The sequence below is a fragment of the Myxocyprinus asiaticus genome, chromosome 2 (assembly GCF_019703515.2).
Source record: "Myxocyprinus asiaticus isolate MX2 ecotype Aquarium Trade chromosome 2, UBuf_Myxa_2, whole genome shotgun sequence".
In the NCBI taxonomy this organism is placed as follows: domain Eukaryota; kingdom Metazoa; phylum Chordata; class Actinopteri; order Cypriniformes; family Catostomidae; genus Myxocyprinus; species Myxocyprinus asiaticus.
The window spans coordinates 55,385,905-55,409,853 of record NC_059345.1 but is presented as its reverse complement, the minus strand read 5'-3'; the positions used below and the strand labels follow the sequence as shown (position 1 = coordinate 55,409,853).

The window sequence follows — 23,949 nt, the reverse complement described above, 5'->3', positions numbered from 1 at the left end:
AAAGTGACAAAAATGCCCCATAAATTCAAAATGTGTGAGAATAATTGTACCCATTATGAGTTACTCTGTTTTTTATTTGTAATCTGACTTAGATATTATCACATACTAGTATGAACTGATGTTAATTTAATTTGACTTAACAGCCCAATTTTCTAATTATTCCGATTATTCAGACCAGGTCAGAAATTGAGGGGGACTTAGGCCAAAAATGCAACCAAAAATTCCCTCGTAATGAATTCTTCTGTTTTTTTTTAACATCTGATGTAGTTCTTTATATTAATTTTAGGGTAAGAGTTTATAAAGTTTTTAAGTCTTTAAAGTTTTTAAAGTCTTTAACACTTTTATTGATTAAATTGAAGGCAACAGGTGAGACACAATTTGTTTTAAATTGTTAGAAAAAAAATACGCCCTCTTAAAAAATGCCCCTGATGAAAACAGACTTTTATTAGGATAAAGAAATAAAGAATCCTGTTATTGTATTACTATTGTCTTAAGCATTCAAAGTGTGCAACTTTCTGTTGTTAAGCAATTAAATCTTATTATATGGGCATGTCTTTAGTATAAACACTTTTATGGGTGACCAGTGGTGACATGGTCTCATTTTTGCACATATCTTTGAATGCCACCAAAGCAGTAGACCCTGAAGAACTGCTGGGTTTGTTTTGAATGAGCTGTGAGGGCTTGTGTCAAGTCATTTATTTCACCAGCCGTGAACATGTTTATTTAAATCTACAACGCCTGTCATTTTCTGCACTTAGTACAAACAGAAAAGCCCTTGTTGAGGTAAAATCGTGTTCACTGACCACTCTTCAGGGGGTAAATTGCATGTGCCATCCAAAAGTAATAACACGTAACAGATCATAACGCCAAACCTAATATATTATCCTGATTACCTTCAACGACTGTTTCTTTTCCATAAGAAAGAAATAAAGGAAAAATAAGAAAGAAATCTTGGTTACTTCCATAGTGGGATATCATGCCAAGTGGACCATGTAAAAGTTTTTTTTAAAACTGCAAGCATTTAAGGTTTAATACAAAGCAAGTGATGCCTGAAAGTTGTATGGCTTACAGTCCACTAAACACTTGCTGGAACAATTACCATGTCACACTGGGTCAGACATTCTGTGAATAAATCAACTAGTACACATAAGATCTGGTAAATTACACATAAACCTAGGAAATCTCACACAAGTCAAATCAAAACAGTGTTCAGTGAAAGTGTCATATCCAATTAGAGTCCAGTTCTATCTTGGTGCCCCAGATATTGTGTTTTTGTACTGGGCCGTGGTTCTGAAGTTCTGGTCTGGAGATAGGTTGATGCGACGAATGTGGAGATCATTAGCGAAAGCCCGTGCTCGCTGGTAGAAGTACAGTGAGAGTTCACGGTCCATGAGAAAGTTGTGGTAGAGAGTAGCCAACCGAGTGCACAGCTGTAGCTGAGACCTCTTGTTGCCCAGATCCATAGCAGCAGCCAAGGCCAGGTGATAATATCCAGCAGCATCAAATGGGTCCTGGGATACAGAGGAAAAGTAAAAGGTTATACATTTGCAGGTTAATATAGTGCTTTATGATATGTTGAACTTTCTGAACTCGAGTAAGCTGATATTTTCTATTATGAGTGGATGCAAATGAGATGGTGAATGAGACAATAAATAACCATTTATTCAATATGTACTTATACTGCCATCTTCTGGTTTAGCTAAAAACTATAAATCTGAAGTTAAAGGAAGAGTTCACCCAAAAAGGAAAACTCATTCATCATTCACTCACCCTCATGCCATCCCAAATGTGTATGACTTGCTTTCTTCTGCAGAACACAAATAAAGATTTTTAGAAGAATATCTCAGCTCTGTAGGTCCATACAATGCAAGTGAATGGTGACCAAAACTTTGAAGATCAAAAAGGCAGATAAAAGCAGCATTTAAGTAATCCATATAACTCCAGTGGTTTAATCCATGTCTTCTGAAAACAGTCCAAAATGTAATTCCTTTTTCACTGTAAAACTTGCCATTGCAATCTCTAGGCACAATCATGATTTCAAGCTCAATTACACTTCCTAGTGCTTGACGCATACACAGAACACTAGATGGCGCTATAGGAAGTGTAATTAAGCTTGAAATCATGATCGCCAAGGAGACTGCTGATGTCAAGGTTAATAGTGAAAATTTTTTTACATTTTGGTCTGCTCTCACCCAAAATCGATTGGATCGCTTCAGAAGACATGGATTAATCCACTGGAGTTGTATGGATTACTTTTATGCTGCCTTTATGTGATTTTTGGAGCTTCAAAGGTCTGGTCACTATTTACTTGCATTGAATGGACCAACAGAGCTGAGATATTCTTATGAAAATCTTCGTTTGTGTTTTTCATAAGAAAGAAAGTTATTAACATCTAGGATGGCAAGAGGGTGAGTAAATGATGAGAGAATCTTCATGTTTGGGTGAAGCACTAAAGTATAAGCACTAAAAAGCAGAGTTCACAATTTACATTCTCATTTAAAAAATAGATGATGAATGGCCCAAGCCTTAGTACTGTACAATTTGGTGCTTATAGAAGCCACATCTGAGGATCTCTTACCTTTAGATCATAGAAGATAATGTCTCCCAGTGTTTGGTAGACTCTGACATAGTACAGGGTTTCTTCATCATACTGCAGGGGTGAGGGGCACAGAGATAGGGCCTTTAAGAAATGGTGCTCTGCCATTTCAAACTGACCCAGACAATGGTACAATGTAGCGAGTCGATGGAAGGCTACCCTCTCATTTAAGTGGTCAGCTATAAAATAAAACACAGATGAAGAAAAAGATTGTTATCTATCTAGGACACATTCTTCTCCTAAAGGTTTTGGCTGTGTTCACTGTCATGAGTTTACCATGTGTGCTTTATTCTCAGAAACAGACAAAATATTTGGCTGGAAGCCACGATCTGTTCAGGTTTTTAAATCAGTACAAGTTAAATCAGCAAATCACTTGGATTTAGAAAATACACAAGAGTCACTCTCTAGATAACAGGGTTTTATAGGGAAGTGATGCCCTATGGTTGTTTAAAAAAAAAAAAAAAAAACATACTGTACTTAATAGCGTTCATGTGTGTATGGACATGTGTTAACCTACCCAGACTCACGCTAATGTCTAATGCAGTCTGAGCGAACTCAACGGCCTCTGAATGCTGTCTCAACTGCAGTAGAAGCTCTGAAAGCTTATTACACAGTCTTAGTTGAGAGCGAACACTGCTCGTCTTCACCGCAATGGGGAGTGCACGGTCCTTATAAACACAATGCATTCAGTTAAGTTACAAAGCAACTTAAGAGTTGTGATTATGATGTATTTGAATAAAAACATAGTAAAAAAGAAAACGCACAAGAGGAAATAACAGTGACCTGACATTCACAGTGTGAGAGATCTTACTCTTTCTCAACAACCTGTGCATGACTTACCCTGTAAAAGCAGACAGCTTTCTCCCTGTCCTGTGAGCTGTAGAAGAACACATCCCCTGCTGCCTCCAACAGCTCCAGGGTGAAGAGCGTGTCTCCTGTGCTCAGGGCCATGTCCTGCGCTACCTGTTACACAGACAATAAGGGCCTATAATTACACCGTGAAGGTAAGATTAGGCAGTTCACCAGCAACATCATAATGGAAATGCTTTGCAAACTATTTTGAGATGGCATATTGTCCAATTCGGGGGTGGTGTTGGTGTCCTTTTCTGCATATCGCGGCCCCCTTGTATCGTGGCACTGTTTTGCGGCCCTCTTCAGCCTGTCACAGCCCGTTCGGCATAACACGCCGGCCCATTTCAGCTTATCGTGTCCAGCCCACAGGGAAAAGTCCCAGTTCTCCCTATAGCCAGTTTCGCCCCTGGTCCAACTTATTTATATTCATGATTTAAGGGTGGTGTTTAATTTCTGCATCACTACCTGTGCAAAACTGAATTGCAAAAATAATGATTGCTATGAAACAGGTTTCTGAACATCCCTCTTGTCTATCATTGGTAATTCAGACACTGTAAAGAATGAGACGGGTCACTGGTATACTTATGAATTTGTGAAATTCATATTTTATCATCTGAGAAAGACAGGCAATGGTGATGAAAGGCAAATGTCAAGAAAATGTTTTTATAAGTAAAAATATTTTGTTCTTGATTTAGATTTATTTCACTGTATATCTAGGCTTAATTAAGTTTAATTTTACTGTTAGTAAAAAAGGCAAACATTACTAGTAACATTTTGTCAGTATTTGGTTATTACCAAAATCGGGTCTCTATATCTGTGCTGTAAAAGACAGTGTTGGCTCAACCATGCCCAGATTCAAAGAAAACGAAGACTATTTTATAATACAGGGTAAATAATTCAGAGTAGGTGTGTCATTTGGCTTTGAAGGGCAGTATAGTAAATTAGTGGCGTGTTTTAATGTTCATTTGTATATTGTTGTTGGTCTTCTATTACTGTCACATTATCTTCCAAATGATCTACCACATATTCACATTATTTACCAAAATTAGGCTATTATTGGCTTGCATGATGGCATTTATTGAACCAAGATCTGATTAAATGACCCATACTCACTGAAACAATTCATTTATTTGTTAAATAGCGAGTAGCTAAGAACTATCAAAAATATAATGGGAACAAAAATGAACCATTCATATAAAAGACATTTAGAAATGTTGCCTATAGAGCTGTTCAGCCATGACGTCAAATTGTAGGCAAACCCGGAAATCTAACTCATCATGGGTTCCCTCTGTATTTTCCTATTAGGTTTTATAATGACCGCTGTTTAAAAAAAAAAAAAAAAAAAAAAAAAAGTATGCAATTCAATACAGCTTCAAAATTCATGTTTGAGGTATGAAAGCGTGTGATTTATGTTGTAGAACAAAACGTCCAAGTATCGTCAAGTAATGTTTACCACAGACATTATTTGACTCATAAGTTGAAAAACCCCATTTTAAAAACCCATAGGAAAATCCTGAGGGAACCCATGGCAAATTCTCTTCCAGGTTTTTGGACTACAACCTGAACAGCTCTATACATTCCATAATTAAGCTGCATTTTGAACTGCCAGCATTAAACAAGCCCATATTTATTGCTGTAATCCTCAGTCATGATTTTATATTTTAATTATAATTTTTTAATTTATAAAAGAAAGTAAACCAAAAACAACAACCAGAAGCATGGTTTTATTTTAAAACACATTTAGTTTGACCATTCTGCTAGCGCTTTTATTATGAAGGAGGAAGAAACTACTTCCCCTCAAGCATGCTAGTGACTGGCCCTTCCCACTTCCTGCTACAATTGGCAGGTACTTGCTGCCAGCTGCCAGTTTTTCTCTGAACCATTATGCTGCGTTCCATTCAAAGTCGGATGTGGGAAATTCCGACTTGATATCTCCAATCTCTGACAATAAAGGCAGTCCATTGCCCAATGCTTGGAAGATGTCATATGAGCAAACAAAACTGATATGCTCCCATTAGCTAAGCAGTTGTTCAATTTTCACAAGAGATGTCTCCTAGCAACAAAACTGAAAAATTATGCTGCAATATTAGCATTCGTTGTACAGGTGTACAATTATAAAAAGACAGTATAATTTATGGGGATGACATAAAATATAGATATATCGATTATTGATTGGCACATTATTTTATCAATATATTTTTGAGGCATCAATATTTTAAAATCAATGCCCAGTTGGCGTGCTTTCCAATTCACTCAGTTGGCCTGTTTCACAGTCTGGTGTAATAATGTTGGGAGACCACAAGAGGGTGATATACCATTTACTGAAGACGGTCACAGTCATGATCACACACACAAACAGGGCGAGCTGAGGCGGCACAGATGGGAGTTTGCAGGTTAGTGAAACTGGTGTAGCTACGTGACGTTTATTATGCAATTTCTCTGTATGTAGCCATGAATAGGTTTTTCAAGCTGTCAAACCACAAAAAACATACTTGTTACTGAAAATACATTGTGTAGGCTCTATGAAAGATACTTATACACAATGTATCATCCAGATATACTAGAGTAAATAATCTTTGTCCTTTGATATTGATTTGGGTCAAATGTAATATAAAACTATGTGGCTTGCGCTCCATTGTACTTCAGAATGTTGTCGCTGAGCGTTGGCGGTGTTGTACCTTTGTAGAAAATAAAAAATTGTTTCGAATTTTAGAACACGCCATGTCATGCTAGACGTGTCCAGTGTGCGACCCCCTTTAATTAACCCTGCCGATCACAGTTTACCAAAGTTGTGTTGAGAAATATGTCTGAAGAGACAAAAAAGACTATTGTGCAACAAGCAGCCCTATTTTTATTTGAAAAAAAAATATCGATATATATCGATAATCATCGGGAAAATCTTCCAAATATCGACGCATGAAAAAGGCATCGATTCCAAGCCTAATAATTTACCATATTTGAACACCTGCCTCTGCAAACGTTTGCTAAACAGGTTTTATTATAATGCAATGTAAGAACCTTAAATCACTGATGAATATTATTTAATAGGAGTGGATGTTTATCATTAACTTTGTACATCTCCCTGCGTGCCAAAATGTTTACATGACATCATGCACTTGCATCTCGGTGAATTTGGAGATTTGAAGATTTCCGCACGAGTTTCCAAGTTGGAAGTCTGACCTCAAGGGGCATTCCATGGCACTTTTCCTAGTAGGAAGTTGGAAATTCAGACTTTCCAAGTTAAATGGAACGTAGCATTACTGTATGGCACCTCTAGGAATGGACGTCCCGCCTAACAGTTAAAAGGGCCAATCACCTTTCATAGAGGCATCGCCTGTCAGTTATCATCGAAAATGCGCATGTGTGTTAGCAAGAACTGTGTGATCTGAGCTAAAGAAGCACAATTTATGCTACGATTTTTGTCAGATTTTACTGCTGATTTAAAATATGTTATTTGTTTGTAATCTTGTCCAACCATTTTAGAGATTTCAGTCCTTCTCCATTCAAGAAGATACAGTAGAATCTGTATTTGTATTAACTGAAAATAGTATCCCGTAGACTGCATGGAGGTGTAACAAACATGGCCGCCGAGTGATCTTACTTCCCTTACGGACCTTATTCAAAGTAGCGCCATCTTTCATTTTTGACGGGAATGATAACAAGGCTGAGAGATAGACCTACAGTGTCTTCAATGGTTTATACAGTTGTTTAAAATGTTTCTGGATCGTTCCACTGACAAAACATAAAAAAAAAAGAAAAAAGAAAAGAAAAAAAAAAACATCTTTCCAAACTTTATTCATTGATAAACTCCAGAAAGCAGGAGTTGTTGAAAATGTTATGTAATCGAGGAGCATTATACAGTGCATGTCATTGAAAGGACTGTAAAGTCTATCCCTAACAGCCTCGTTTCCATTCAGATCAAAAATTAAAGATGCCACTTCTGTTGAATAAGGTCTATAGGGACGTTGCCAAACTTCACGGCATTGATTAAACCAATGTTGCTGTGTCAGGCAGGTCGGGATATCTGAACAAACAGTACAATGTTTTGGTAGCACCATTGAGTGTCTACTCATAACTTCCTTATAGTTGTCTATGCATATATTAAACTGGGATAGGAGAAAGTATTAAAAATTGCACATTTCACCTTTAAGACCTTAGTACTTATGTCCACACCATGGCGTTTTTTTAAATGAATTCAGTAAGAAATACCATGCAATCAATGGTCAATTAGGTTGGTTTTGATCATACAAACTTTTGCCTTTGATACATAATTTTTCTGCCTGTGGTTCCAGTAGCAGTGAATCCACATGCAGGAAAAAACAACTGAATGAAGGTAGTTGTTGCAGTACCTGCACATAGAGATCCACTAGCTCAGTCTGTTTGAGGATGTGGTAAATCTTTCCTGCTTGTAGCCAGGCATGTGCCTCCTTCCTTTTTCTGCCCAAGTCGATGAAAATGCCCAGGCTCCGTTTGGTGTAATCTAAAGCAGCCCTGTTGGCCCTGTGGCAGGACATGAGCAATAACTTTAGCAAAGTCTTTTAATAATGTGATTGGTAAGATATTATTTACACCAGTAATTTGAATTGTTTTGCATGTTAAAGTCCAATGCATTATAATGATCTATCAGTAGTCATGGTCAGAACATCAGTAATCCAAAATGCTCATCATTCTTGATGCCTGGTGCTACTTGTATAACTCTTATAACGTGGAAGTCAGTTCTCACTTCTCAGTGCCCAGGCTCAGGTACAGCTGGCTGATCTTCTCCAATATTTCTCCCTCTAAATTCTTGTCTCCAGTCTGCTGTAGAAGGTTCAGCTGGTGCTCATTGTAGATGATACACTGGGCCTCATCTGGACACACTTCTTCATACAGGTGACACAGCTGACGTGTGGCCTGCAGCTGGCCTGTACAAGCAAATTTGTTGACATGATGAAATATTTCTGAGGCATAAAGGTACAAATTTGGGGGCTAGTCTTTGGTTATAATACACATCTACTGTGATATTATGTAAAATATGCAAACACCTAAAGTAACACTACATTTGGCTCTTGTTTAGATAATAAAAATAAAATAAAAAAAAATGTGCTTTGGTAAATACAAACATACAAGGTCATAATTATGAGATACAAAAGTAATCATTATGAGATAAAAAAAAAAATCATAATTATGAGATGCTAAGTTATAATTCTGAGATACTTTATCAGAATTATGAGATGCTAAGTCATAATTATGTTACTTAATCATAATTATGAAATACTATATCATAAGTTTGAGATGACTTTTTATCTAAAAATGTAGACTTTTAATCTCATAATAGTGACTTTTATCTCAAAATTATGACAACTAAAAATTATGACTTATTATCTCATAAGTTTGACTTTTCATCTCATAATTATGACTTTTTATCTCATAATTATGAATTTTTATCTCAAAATTATGACTCTCTATGTGGCGGACACTTAAGATTAAATCAGCATGCAAATGGCTTACTTATAGTTGAATGTGCATATAATTTTTTTTTTACACAAATCAGCTTTAAGAATATACCATAAGTTATATTAAGCAACATGGAAAACTAACTTATATTCCAATAACTTAAGATATCAATAAACCAAAATTCTCAGCAACACTACTTTGACTAAAAACTTTTATATCAAGCAGTTTTTCAGCTGGGTAGCTACTTTCAGACATAAGGCTTATTGGCATTTTCACATGGCACTCATGATAACTATGGTGAACACTTACTATCCAAGTCATCAATATGAATAGCAATCAGCAGGGCCCATTCATGGTAGATCTTCCCACTCTCATGGAGCCCCTGTGAAATGAAGTGTCTGCCCAACTCAAGAAGCACTGAAATAAAACTCAGTTCATGCCCTTCGTCCTCAAGCTCTGAGAACAGCTCCACAGATTGGGTGAGATATTCCTCTGCCAACCTCTTCGCCTTGACTTGCAAACACATGAACCCGAAGTTGGCCAACGCTATGGCCCAGTTACGCCTGTCCTCAAACTCCTCACAAATCTCGATAGCAGCCCGGTAACTCTCAGCAGCTTGTCGGATGTCCGCTGAATGTCTGTATGCAATGGCACGCATGTTGTAAACCACACCTTCCAGCTGAGTGGTACAATGCTCAGGGAGCGATGAGAGCACGGCATCCAGAACTTCCAGAGCTGTGCTGGGTTGCTGGTTGCAGATGTACAGCCATGCCAACCATATGAAAGCAGCAGTAGTGTCTGACTGGTCAGTGCTGGACATGCTGTTGTGGTCAAGGAAGGTGCACATGTAGCGAACAGCTCTGTCAGGCATGTTGTGTCTATGGAAGAGCCAGGACAAACACAAAGCATGGGCATGACCCAGCTCGGGCTCCTTGCTGGAGGGCACTAAGGCAGCAGCACGAGTCAGGTATGGAGCCACTTGTGTTGGGATGGCAACTCCATACAGCTCTGATGCATTTTCCAATAATAGCGAGATACCACAAAGACAGTGTGACACAGTGGCACCCACCTGTGAGAGATAATGAATTAATGAGTGTATAAATGACAAATCCTGCTGAAAAGACTAGCACAGACCATCATGAATGTCCATGTTGGTTTATGTTGGTTTATTAAACCAAAAGGTTGTTTGGGGTGATTAAAATGAGAAATCTTTCAAAATTCTAGTTTAAAACACACAGGTCAAGTTCGTAGAAATGTACTTTTTTTGTCGATGTTGGTTTGATAACGTTTTGAAAACATTTATAACATGTTCTAAATATATATATATATATATATATATATATATATATATATATATTTAATGACTAAAAATGTAATAAAAATATAATGTGGTGCAACCATCATGTAAAAGGTATTAAAATACTTTCTTTGCACCTTGAATACATAAAAGTGTACACAACTTAATTGTTAAAGGAATGTACCGGGTTCAATATAAGTTAAGCTCAATCGAAAGCATTTGTGGCATAATGTTATTTACCACAAAAATTAACTTCGACTCGTTCCTCCTTTTCTTTTTCTTTTCTTTTTTGATTTTCTCCCCTTTTCTTTCCAATTTGGAATGCCCAATTCCCAATGCGCTCCAAGTCCTCGTGGTGGCGTAGTGACTCGCCTCAATCCGGGTGGCGGAGGACGAATCTCAGTTGCCTCCGCGTCTGAGACCATCAATCCGTGCATCTTATCACGTGGCTTGTTGAGCGCGTTACCGTGGAAACATAGTGCGTGTGGAGGCTCACGCTATTCTACGCGGCATCCACGCACAACTCACCACACGCCCCACCGAGAGCGAGAACCACATTATAGCGACCACGAGGAGGTTACCCCATGTGACTCTACCCTCCCTAGCAACCAGGCCAATTTGGTTGCTTAGGAGACCTGGCTGGAGTCACTCAGCACACCTTGGATTCGAACTCACAACTCCAGGAGTGGTAGTAAGTGTCAATACTCGCTGAGCTACCCAGGCCCCGTTCCTCCTTTTTTTTTTTTTTTTTTTTAAAAAGCACAAATCGAGGTTCCAGTGAGGCACTTACAATGAAAGTGAATGGGGGCCAATTTTTTTAACATTAAAATACTCACTTTTTCAAAAATATAACCACAAGACATAAAGTATATGCGTGTAAACATGATTTTAGTGTGATAAAATCACTTACAAACCTTTTCTGTGTAAAGTTATAGTCAATTTTACAACTTTGTTACCATGACGATATCATGTCAATAAACCCTAAAATGACTGTAAAAATGATGATTTTACAGATTAAATAATCCACAAGTTTTAAAAGAAGAACTAATGCATGTGCTTTTAGAAAATTATAAGCTTCACATTTCTGTTTAAATCCTCCAAAAATTGGCCATGTTCACTTTGATTTTCCTTATTCACCTTGTTAACTGTAACCTGGAGGAGGAACGATTTGAAATACATTTTTGTTGTAATCAATATTATGCCAGAAATGCTGTCAATTTAACTTAACTTCATTCCTTTCATTTCAAAACATAAAAACAAGTTTTCATACATACTGTATTTTTCAAGGTAAAGTCCAAATTAACATGTTAACGCATGCGATTAATTAAAAAAATGTTTTCGCAATTAACGCATTTACCATTAATACAGCATAAACCAGCATAAACACTGCTTGGTAGGATGGAACCTTTGAGATGTGTCAGCCTGGAGTCATTACACTGACAGATACACCACAAACACACGCAACAGTGATTCAGTGTCAGTAATAAAGTGATGGGGAAAGGAGCTCTTAACGCTATTTGTACAAAACAAGCCTAGATGGAACTTGTGAAAGAAATCTAATATTTTTCAGCCTAAGTAAGGTGCATTTTCTGCATGCACTTTTCATGTGGTGTTTAATGCGGCACTTGACGCTGGCGCTGACTCGCTGACACAAATCATCAATGATGTTTCACGATTGCTGAAACAAACTGTATATCCACAGTCTACCGGCTGATTAATATTGTGGAAGTTGAGAGTTTAAGAGATTTAATGCCCATTGCAATGAATACTCAACCTATGTAGGGACTAGTTCTTTCAATTAGTCAAACTCCAACTTAGACTTTGGGAAATGTTTAATGTTACTTGAATTTGTTCTATTTTAGTGCATTTCTATCTTTATACTGTAGAAGGTTTTGTTTGGAAAATGTTCATAAAGCATTACATTGTAACATATTGTTTTGTTTTCTTTCCTAAGCAGGGAAAAAATGCATTTTGAAGGAAAAGAAGTAAATATAGAGTAAAATTTCAGCATTTTCAAAATGTGCGATTAATCACGATTAACTACGGAAAATGATGCAATAAATCGCGATTACAAATTTGACTTCGGTAAATCGACTAACAGCACGTATATACAGTATATATATAAAATGTATTATGAGTCAAGAATATAAAGACATTTTCTCAGGGTTAATCCATATGACCTGAACACGATGTGTACAAATTAAATTTATAAAAAATAAATAAATAAATTATTTTGGTCACATGACACCAAAATGTCAAACTACATGTTGGTTACACCACCTGATTTTTATTTGGTGGACAAAAGTTTTTCAAATATTAATAATACTTTAAAACTAAACTGTTTCAATGCTTATTTTTTTATAGAAATAATAATAAAAGATTGTTCTGCACTACTCATGTAAAAAATAATTTTTTCAAGAATATCAGCTTTCAATAAAACTTTTTACTGTCATCCGGGTGGACATTTTTAATATAAGCCCCAGAAAACATATCAAAATGACACTGAACTCAGTAATAAAAAAACATGTTCATCATAGAAAAGGTAAATTCAAGTAATTTTTTTGTGTTAATTTTTTGTGATCAACCAAGGAGCTCTTGCTTATTAAGCTTGTTAAAGGAATATTCCAGGTTCGATACAAGTTAAGCTCAATCGACAGCATTTGCAGCCTAATGTTGATACACCACAACAATTAATTTCGACATGTCTCACCTTTTCTTTAAAAAGAGCAAAAATCGAGGTTACAGTGAGGCACTTACAATGGAAGTGAACAAGGCCAATCTGAAAACATTAAAATACTCACTGTTTCAAAAGTATAGGCACATGACGTGAACAATATGCATGTTAACACGATTTTAGTGTAATAAAATCACTTACTAACCTGTTCTGTGTAAAGTTATAGCCAATTTTACAACTTCTTTGCCATGACGACATAACACTATAAACCCTTAAACTCTGAAACGACCATGAAAACGCTGATTTAAACAACTTTACAGCTCAAATAATACAAGAGTTTTAACATAAGAATTAATGTGTGCTTTTATAAAATTATAAGCTTTACATTTCTGCCATTGCAATTGCCTCACTGTAACCTAGACTTTTCCTTTTTCTTTTTCTGAAAAGGTGAAAAAATGAAATTGTTTGTGGTAATCAACTTAATGCCACAAATGCTTGGGTTTGAGCTTAACGTGTACTGAACCCGGAATATTCCTTTAAGAAGCCTGACGGGAAACCTGGAAATCAGCATCCAAAACACAACATTTACATTAAATTTAGCAGACGATTCCAAAGTGACTTTTGAATGAAGAACATCACAAGTCATATATATACAAAAAACAACTATATCAAGCATTATCAAACTGCCAAGTTTCAAGGGTAAGCTAGAATAGTACAGAAACTAGAGCAGAAACATGTGCTAGTGACCAGCAAGAGAGTATTTTTCTATCTACACACTACAATCAATAAAAGTGCTCTCCTAAAGCACTTTCCTAGGACCAACCTGAAGCGATGCTCGGCGTGCACAGCTTTCAGCCAAGCGTGGCAGACACTGGTCACTGTAGAGTCTTGCTAACAACAGGAAAACATGGCTCCATGTCTCATTAGATGCTCCAGGAACTTCATCAGCAAGGATTTGAAGCCTTTCAATAAATGGGATTGCGCTCATGCCATCTCTGAGCTTCAGGTGGATTTTTGCCAGGAGGAAGCATGCTCGGGCCTCTGCAGACTTGTTCTTGGCCAGGATGGCTTTTTTCAAAACATACTTTAATACTTCAGGATCTTCACAGCCAAACAAACAATCAGGAACCGCCATCAACAAAGCAGAAAAGCGCTCTGACAAGGCCAAAAATTTCTCATGGTTTTTCTGTGTTAGGTAGATGAGTGCCAGGTTGGAGTAAATGGCAGAGAGCAAAAACATGTCTGTGAAACAATCCTTGGGTACATTCAAAGCTTCCTCATAGTAAACCCGAGCCTGAGAGAACTTTGAGCGTCCTGCACAAAGCTGCCCAAGGAGGAAACAGATTCGGCTCTGTGCCCATGAGAGGCGTTTCTTTCGTGCCAATTCTCGGACTGCGCCTAAATATGCCACTATATCCTCCTCATCGGAGTGACCCTCAAAGTGAGAGATGAGGAATTCAGGGTAAGCACTGTAAAGGAGCAGGTACTTCAGCTGGTGGTCACGGCTGCTCAAGAAGGAGAGGAGAGCCTGGTGTTCATCTGTACTGGTGCTGTCCTGCTCTGAGCACACAGAAAAACGTGGGGTTCCTCGGGATGCCTCTGTATCAAGGACTTCTCTCTGTGTCTGGTGGTCGCTGCTGTTTGATGGAGCCTCAATTCTTTGAGTGTCTTTTAACTCACTCAAAATGTGGTTGACTTTTTGTTTAAGATCATTTGTTTCTGTCTGATGAGTCTTGTCTGCAGATGAAGAATAAAAAAGTTACAATAACAAAATACAGTATTTTGATTAGCTACCCCACTTTTAACATTAATTAGTTGATAATGGTTTCATTTATTTAAAGCTCAAGTATGTAACTTTTTCTGTGTTAAAATACTTTCTTCTATCCCAGCTTAATATGCAGAGACAACTATTAGTAAGCCATTCAAAGGCTAATTTTCTCAAAAACTGTAAATATTGTGTTTCTGTGGCGCTATGAAAATTGCTCTGTTTGATTTGAGCAACCTGATTAGACCCACCCCAACAATGTTACTCAACCAATGGTGTGAGTTGGGGGCTGGACTATCTTTTTGTTTGAACAACTGCAGACAGGGGGTGTTTTCTGAAAGCTGTTTTGAAAACAACGTTTATTTTTACAATTCCATTTGGTGGCGCTAGTGACTCAGAAATGACATACTTCAGCTTTAAATAGTTAAAATATACCAAATATTAAAAAAATTGGCTCTTTACATATACAGCTCTGGAAAAAATTAAGAGACCACTGCAAAATTATCACTTTCTCTGGATTTACTATTTATAGGTTTGCGTTTGAGTAAAATTAACATTTTTATTTTATTCTATAAAGTACTGGCAACATTTCTCCCAAATTCCAAATAAAATTATTATCATTTAGAGCATTTATTTGCAGAAAATGACAACTGGTCAAAATAACCAAAAATATGCAGTGTTTTCAGACCTCAAATAATGTAAAGAAAACAAGTTCATATTTATTTTTAAACAACACAATACTAATGTTTTAACTTAGGAAGAGTTCAGAAATCAATATTTGGTGGAATAACCCTGATTTTCCATCACAGCTTTCATGAGTCTTGGCATGCTCTCTACCAGTCATTCACATTGCAGTTGGGTGACTTTATGCCACTTCTGGCGCAAAAATTCAAGCAGATCGGCTTTGTTTGATAGTTTGTGACCATCCATCTTCCTCTTGATCACATTCCAGAGATTTTCAAGGGGGTTCTGGTCTGGAGATTGGGCTGGCCATGACAGGGTCTTGATCCGGTGGTCCTCCAACCACACTTTGATTGACCTGGCTGTGTGGCATAGAGCATTGTCCTGCTGGAAAATGCAATCCTCAGAGCTGGGGAACATTGTCAGAGCAGAAGGAAGCAAGTTTTCTTCCAGGATAACCTTGTACGTGGTTTGATTCATGCGTCCCTCACAAAGACGAATCTGCCTGATTCCAACCCAGCTGAAGCACCCCCGGATCATCACCGATCCTCAACAAAATTTCACAAGTGGGTGTGATACACTGTGGCTTGAAGGCCACTCCAGGTCTCCGTCTAATGATTAGACAACCAGGTGGAGGATCGGTGATGATCTGGGGGTGCTTCAGCAAGGCTGGAATCGGGCAGATTTGTCTTTGTGAAGGACGCATGAATTTTACTCAAACACATACCTATAAATAGTGAATCCAGAGAACTGATAATTTTGCAGTGGTCTCTTAATTTTTTCCAGAGCTGTACATAAGATAACTCTATTAAAGTGATAGTTTACCAACAAATGAAAATTCTCTCAACATTTACTCACCTTCATGTCATCACAGATGTGTATGACTTTCTTTCTTCTGCTAAACACAAAGATTTTTTGAAGAATATCACAGCTCTGTAGGCCCATGCAATATAAGTGAAGTTGAATCCATGCCGTCAGAAGTGATATAAGTGTGGGTGAGAAACAGGTCAATATTTATATCCTTTTTTACTATCAATCTCCACTTTCACTTAAACGCTCTTCTTCTTTTGTTTTTGGTGATTCAATTCTTCGTGCATATTGCCACCTACTGGGCAGGGAGGAGAATTTATAGTAAAAAAAAAAAAAGGACTTAAATATTGATCTGTTTCTCATCCACACGATCATATCACTTCTAAAGATATGGATTGAACCACTGGAGTCTTATGGATTACTTTTATGCTGCCTTTATATGCTTTTTGGAGCTTCATTTTGGTACCCATTCACTTGCATTGTATGGGCCTACAGAGCTGAAATATTCTTCTAAAAATCTTAGTTTCTGTTCAGCAAAAGAAAGAAAGTCAAACACATCTGGGATGGCATGATGGTGAGTAAATGATGTTTTATTTTTGGGTGAACTATCCCTTTAAAACAACACGATGAAAAGGCTGCTAAGAATGAATGAATGAATGAATGATTGAATGAATGAAAAGTCACATACTTTGAACTAATCCTGGAATTGTTTTCGCCAGATCTGCAGTATATAAAACAATAGTTTGTTAAAAGGAGAGAAATTGGTCATTCATGCAATTTGGTGACATTTCTGCTTTGAAACTTTTGAAAAATGAAACATACTTTTATAAGTAGTTTATATTTCATCATCAAAGGGACATGTGAAGATTTAATAAGTCATACCCATCAAGCTAATTAACTTCAAAAATTCAGATGTCCATCTTGTTACATGGGCAGTGTCAGGGTGGACATTTAGTGGATAAATTTGCCAATAAATGGTCTGTGAATGATATCTAGCAAATGTATTGTATTTGTAAACTTATACTGATATATTATTAATTATATTGAATTTCATTTCTGTAGAGGGTGTAACTTTTTCTGTTGATGTTATCTTGTTGTCCGCTCCCTAGTTTAGTATTCAGGGCACTGATCAGTGAGTCATTTCTAGGGCTGTCTCATTCGCAAAATTGTTCCAGTGCACTGAATCCAGAATGAACCGTAAAAACCAGGGAGCATCGTCGCTCACTATTTTCCCTTACCAGAAAGGTCGTCATGTCTTCTGAAGTTTGTAGTGATGTTTGTAATGTCATTCATCCATAATGTCCATAACAGGGAAACAATCTTTTAAATATTCGAGTTGTTATAAGAAGGTTATAATGTAAAAATAAAAATGTAAAATGTAAAAATAAACTCATTTATATATTTATTTATGTCATTTATCTTTCATAAAAACACTGGATGTTTGAATACCTACAAAAAAAATAAAAAAATACACGGCCTTGTCATTTATGCAGCGATGTTGTTGATTATATCAGCTGTGTTTTAATGCGCAACCTCATAATCGTGTCGCAGGTGATTGAGTCAAAAGTGTCCCATTGTTCAGTGGATGAACACCTTGCCAGTGACGAATTCATGTTCACGATATTCTGATTCACAACATGGGGAGCTAGGGCATTGCTAGATGGTTGCTAGGTGGTTGCTAGGGTGTTCTGGGTGGTCGCTAGGGCGTTGCTAAGTCATTGCTCGGCAGTTGCTAAGGTGTTCTGGATAGTCAGGAGGGCATTGCTAGGTGGTTACTAGGGTGTTCTGGGTGGTTGCTAGGGCATTGCTAGGTGGTTGCTAAGGTGTTATGGGTGGTTGCTAGGGCGTTGCTAGATGGCTGCTAAGGTGTTCTGGGTGGTTGATGGGCGGTTGCTAGGGTGTGCTGGGTGGTTGCTAGGCAGTTGCTAGGGTGTTCTGGGTGGTCGCTAGAGCATTGCTAGGTGGTAGATAGGGTGTTCTGGGTGGTCGCTAAGGCGTTGCTAGGCAGTTGCTAGGGTGTTCAGAGTGGTCGCTAGAGTGTTGCTATGCGGGTGCTAGGGTGTTCTGGGTGGTTGCTAGGCAGTTGCTAGGGTGTTCTGGGTGGTTGCTAGGGCATTGCTAGGTGGTTTCTAGGGTGTTCTAGGTGGTTGCTAGGGTGTTGCTAAGTGGTTGCTTTTTCAAGTCAACCTAATTATGTTTTTTATGAGTAAAATTGTCTTACTGAGGAAATAATTTCTGAGTGCACCTTTAGAGTAATACTGTAATTTGAATTTTTTTAATTACAATAATTTTTCTATATCTTCCCAAAACAGGAGGGGTGGTAAATCTTATGCTTGACCAAATATGACTGACATAAAAAAGAAAAACATAAATAAAACAAAAGAGTTACGCATGTTAGCTGCACTTCAAATAACTCAGCAGTGTGTTGCCTTATAAACAGTCTTTATTTGTTATTTTTTTACCAAGCCCATTAAAATTGTATTCAGGTGTCAGACAAAGCGAGAGCAAATCAGAGACCCAAAGGATTGTTCAAAGGATTGATTTACAGTAAATAATAAACTTCAGCAAAGTAATAAGGAATCCTCTGATGAGCGCTCATGCAGGCGATTGCACGAGCCATGGCGGCGCAACTGGGGAGCGGCCTCCGTGGCCATGGGCACCAACAGAGACTGGGGAACGGCCTCCATGGCCATGAGCACTGGTAGAGACTGGGGAACAGCCTCTGTGGCTGTGAGGACTTACATGGACTGGGAAACAGCCTCCATGGCTGTGAGGACCGGCAGGGACAGGGGAACAACCTCCGTGGCTGTGAAGACCGACATGGACTGGAGAAAAGCCTCTGTGGCTGTGAGTACTGACATGGACTGGAGAACAGCCTCCGTGGCTGTGAGCACAGGCAGTGACAAGGCAACTACATCCATGGTCATGGGCACTGGCAGGGGAACGACCTCCTTAATAATAATAATAATAATAATACATTTTAATTAGAGGCGCCTTACACGACACTCAGGGTCACCTTACAAACTGAACACAACAAAGTCCTCCTTGAAAGCATCAACAATAACAACATTAAGCAAACAATAATATGATATACAATAAACATTGGAAGATACAAAGTATGAACTCAGTGCATACACAGTCATAAAAAGCCTGTTTAAAAAGGTGAGTTTTAAGACGAGATGTATGAAGTATGAAGACTTTCACTGTTACGAATGTCCAGAGGAAGGGAATTCCATTAGTGAGGGGCAGTATAACTAAAGGCTCTAGACCCCATAGTGTTCAGACGAATACGTGGTATGACAAGAAGCGTTGATGAGGAAGATCTGAGGGTACGAGTATGTGTATAGATCTGAAAAAGACCGGAGAGGTATGTAGGAGTAAGATTATTTAAGGCCTTGTATGTAAGAAGCAAGATTTTGAAATCAATTCGGTACTTAACTGGAAGCCAATGCAGTTGTTGAAGAACAGGTGAAATGTGTTCAGTAGAGGGGGTTCTAGAAATGATTCGTGCAGCTGAGTTCTGGACCAGCTGAAGTTTATGAAGAAGTTTGGAAGGAAGACCAGAGAGGAGAGCATTGCAGTAATCAATACGGGATGTAACCAGTGCATAAATGAGAATGGCATTGCTCTTCAGTGTGAGAGAGGGACGAAGATGATTAATGTTGTTTAAATGAAAGTATGCAGAGCAAGTTATATTGTTAACATGGGCTTCAAAGAATAAGGTGCTATCAAGGATGACACCCAGACTCTTAAGCTGTGAAGAAGTAGAAGCAGTGGACTGATCGATAGTCACAGAAAAACTATCAGTTTTTGCCAAAATAGATTTGGTGCCTACAAGGAGAATTTCAGATTTTCCACAATTTAATTTGAGAAAATTGAATGAGAACCAGTTTTTAATTTCAGATAAACAGCTGGACAGAGAGGGTGGAGGAAGGTAAGAAGTGTGCTTGGAAGACAGGTAGAGATGGGTGTCGTCGGCATAGCAGCGGAAATTGACACCATATTTCCTAAATATATGACCAAAGGGCAGTAAATACAGTATATAGTAAATAGAAGAGGGCCCAAAACTGAGCCTTGTGGAACGCCAGTGATAACTTGAGATGATTTAGACCTAAAATTTTTGAGTTGTATGAACTGAGTGCGACCAGAAAGATACGATCGAAACCAAGACAGGGGGGTGCCCGTAATTCCAACTGAGACCAGCCTGTCTAGGAGGATGTTATGTGAGATCGTATCAAAGGCCGCACTCAGATCAAGAAGAATGAGTATAGACAGCTGACCAGAATCCGCAGCCAACAGCAGATCATTAGTAATTTTGACAAGAGCGGTTTCCGTACTATGATGTGGACGGAAACCCGATTGAAATTGTTCAAACAATAAGCATAGGCAGTGGTCATAAGCATAGGCAGTGACAGGGAAACGACCTCCGAAGTCATGGGCACCGACAAGGAAACAGCCTCCATGGCTGTGAGCACAAGTAGTGACAGAGGAACAGCTTCCGTGGCTGTGAGAACTGGCAGTGGCAGGGGAATGACCTCCGTGGTCGTGGGCACTGGCAGTGACAGAGAAACAACCTCCGTGGCTGTGAGCACTAACAGTGGCAGAAGAATGGCCTCCGTGGGCTCCGGAATCCCCCAGTGTGGAAACAGCTTGACTGGCTGATCCACTCTGCAGCAGGGCCGGATCGAACACTCGGCTGAGCTCCGTGGCGAATGCTAGGAATGACCTGCAACAGGGAAGTCCGTTGTCCCACATGGCGGTTCCCCAAACAGCGGCCCTTCAGGGCATGCAAATCACCAACCCTTTAAAACAATGCCAATGCCTCCAGCAGGGACGTTTTAAGAGTCAGAAACTTATCAGCGACTGTTGCAAAGGGCTCAAACGGAGCACCCGAGAGCACCTCTAAAACAACAGATAAATCCCATAAAGGAACGTGCATAAAACGAGAGACAAGAGAATGTCTACCACAAGAGACTCCATTGATAAGTGCATGCTCAGCCACAACAGTGGCAACATAGTTTTTAAGATTTGCCGGGGAAACCCCGGCCCCAAAACGCTCTTGCAAAAAATCCAGCACTGTACTGACAGGGCAGTGAACTGGATCTTCACCCCGCACTGTACACCAAAAAGCTAAATTACATCACTTGAATGTATAAAGCTTCCAAGTTGATGGAGCTCTAGCATTCAAAATAGTATCTACCACAGTGGAGGATAACCCATCATTCAAAAGAGTGCCCCTTTGAGGGGCCATAACCATAATTTCCACAAGTCTGGCTGAGGGTGCCAAATGCTGGCCCGAGCCTGAGACAACATGTCTGTTCTGACTGGAATCTCCCAAGACACTTTCTCCAGGAGAGAGACCAGAGTCGAAAACCATACTTGAGATCGCCAAAACAGAAGCCGAACCCCATCCTCCCAAACTCTCTGCAGAACTGCATGTAGCAGACTGATCGGTGGAAACAAGTAAAGACGTATTGTCGGCCACTGATGCACCAACGCATCGATGCCCAGAGGTGCCGGGGGCAAGAGGGAAAACCAGAGGGGACAGTGTGACGTTTCGCTCGAAGCAAACAGATCCACTTCCGCTATGCCAAACCTTCTCCAGATTTGTTCCATAATCTGAGGATGTAATGTCCACTCTCTGGGCATCAAGCCCTGTCTGGACAGGAGATCTGCCGCCAAATTCAACTGACCCGGAACAAGCACGGCTCGTAGAGACAGCACATTGTCCCGTGCCCACAGAAGAATGTAACATGCCAGCCTCAGCATAGCATGAGAATGCACTCCTCCCTTGCGATTGATGTAGGACACCATCATCCTGTTGTACGACCGTATAAGGACATGACTGCCCTGAATCTCCGGGAGGAAAAACTTTAATGCCAGCAGCACCGTGAACATCTCCAGACAGTTTATGTGCCAATATTGCCACTGGCCGATCCAAACCCCACAAGCTTGATGACCCTTATATACAGCGCCTCAACCCGTGGAGGTGTCGTCTATTGTTATTACTTTGTGGTGACACACCTGTCCCAATGGAACGGCCAACATCAGAAGGCAGGTCCGTTTCCATGGTGACAGAGTTTGGTAGCACCCAAGCGTCACTTTGAGGAGACGGAATGCTTGCGTCAGTGGTTGAAGTCCCTTTGTGGAGTTCATCTGGCACTAAAAAAGGTCTTGCATGCAACATGCCCAGGGGAATGACAGTGGAAGCTGCGATCATGAGCCCCAAAAACCTGTGAAATGTTCTTGCAGGGAGAACACATCTCACTCTGAACAACACTAGACACTGGCGGAATGACAGAATGTGAACTGTAGACAGACTCGCCTCCATCACCTGCATCACCCGCAAATTTAGCTCCACCCCTTGGCAGCAGGACACTCTTGTCTAGATTTATACACAGCCCTATATTGCTCAAATGGCTGAGAATGATATCTCGATGCGGAGCAGCAAAAGTCTCCGAGTGGGCTAGTACCAACCAATTGTCGAGATAATTCAAAACACGGATACCCTGAAGCCTCAAGGGCATCAAAGCTGCATCCATGCACTTTGTGAAAGTGTATGGTGCCAGAACAAGTCCAAACGGAAGGACGCAAAATTAATATGCTTTGCCCCCAGAAGTGAATCTGAGAAAGCACCTGTGCTCTGGCACAATCTGAATATGGAAATAAGCGTCCTTCAAATCTACTGTCACAAAACAGTCCCCCGGCTGCACTTGTGACATTATTTGCTTCTGTCAGTATTCCGAATTGACATTTCATTAGTTTGGAATTTAAACGTCTCAAATCCAGAATGGAATGCAAGCTGCCGTCTTTTTTCGGGACCAGAAAATAATGGCCGCACTTTCTCTGAGAAGGGGGAATCTCCTCTATTGCCCCTTTTGAATTAATTTCCTGAATCAAAAACGGGGCTTCCCAAACAGAAACATCTGTCGGAACAACCCTAGCAGAGTTCGCCTGAACTGAATTACACAACCATGCTTTATCGTTCAAAGTACCCAGTTTGAAATGCCCTTCAGCTGCTGCCAAGAGGACAGATGGGCAGACAGTGGGATTAATGCATGGCTCTTGCCTGCAGCATGACCTGTAACCACTAGATGGCACGCTTGGCTTACTTTTGGTGACTGCCCCCAAACCAGCAGCACAGCGGAGGGAAGCCTTCGCTCCCCTAATACTGTGGCTGGTTGAAGGGAATTTGATAATGTTTTTGCCTTTATTGTATTTAGGCATAAATGATGAGCGCCCTGAATGTATCTACAGCAGGGACGCTGACAGAATAAACCTTTTCCCTGGTATTTGAATGGGGAAAAGTGTATGAACATTGGGTGAATGTTTATTTCAGAAAACTGGTTCACCACAACGGCCCTGGCATTCATTATGGGGGGATAACTTGTGACGCTTATGCTCACTGTATGTTTTGTGCACACTTCAATGTTCAGTGTTCAGTGAATGTCGAATTCTGTTATGCATGTCCCGAAACCCTTGGTCATGGAGACAGAGGCCGAATACAATCAGGCAATTATAAAAAGCAGTCACTCTGAATGTATTTACAGCAGAGGAAGCCAGATAAATAATCTTACCTAGCATAGAACGGGGAAGAATGTGCGAACATGTCGGGGATTTGAGAGCAAGCAGGCTCGCCACAACGGTCCCAGCATTCTTATGGGGGGACAACGTGTGGTGCTTATGTTCACTGTGTGTTTTGTGTACACTTGTGCTTGATGAACATCGAATTCTGTTATGCATGTCTCGAGACCCTTGGTCATGGAGACAGAGGCTGAATTCAGGAATGGTTTAAAAAAAGATTTTTATAATGTTCACTCCCCAGAAAGCTATGGGGG

At 39.5% G+C, this 23,949-nt stretch overlaps 1 protein-coding gene across 1 annotated transcript in view; it reads right to left on the bottom strand.

Moving 5' to 3' along the window:
* Positions 1–426: 426 nt before the first annotated feature.
* The window catches only part of LOC127455491 (SH3 domain and tetratricopeptide repeat-containing protein 1-like), a 30,190-nt gene continuing 6,667 nt past the window's right edge, over positions 427–23,949 (bottom strand). Inside the window, exons 10-18 of the mRNA XM_051723444.1 lie at positions 16,800–16,832; positions 13,679–14,592; positions 9,194–9,953; positions 8,172–8,352; positions 7,798–7,948; positions 3,437–3,559; positions 3,114–3,264; positions 2,579–2,775; positions 427–1,511 (exon numbers count right to left, since the gene is read on the bottom strand). Coding sequence (XP_051579404.1) covers positions 1,245–1,511; positions 2,579–2,775; positions 3,114–3,264; positions 3,437–3,559; positions 7,798–7,948; positions 8,172–8,352; positions 9,194–9,953; positions 13,679–14,592; positions 16,800–16,832 — 2,777 coding nt within the window. The 3' untranslated portion in view covers positions 427–1,244. The remainder of the gene's footprint in view (positions 1,512–2,578; positions 2,776–3,113; positions 3,265–3,436; positions 3,560–7,797; positions 7,949–8,171; positions 8,353–9,193; positions 9,954–13,678; positions 14,593–16,799; positions 16,833–23,949) is intronic.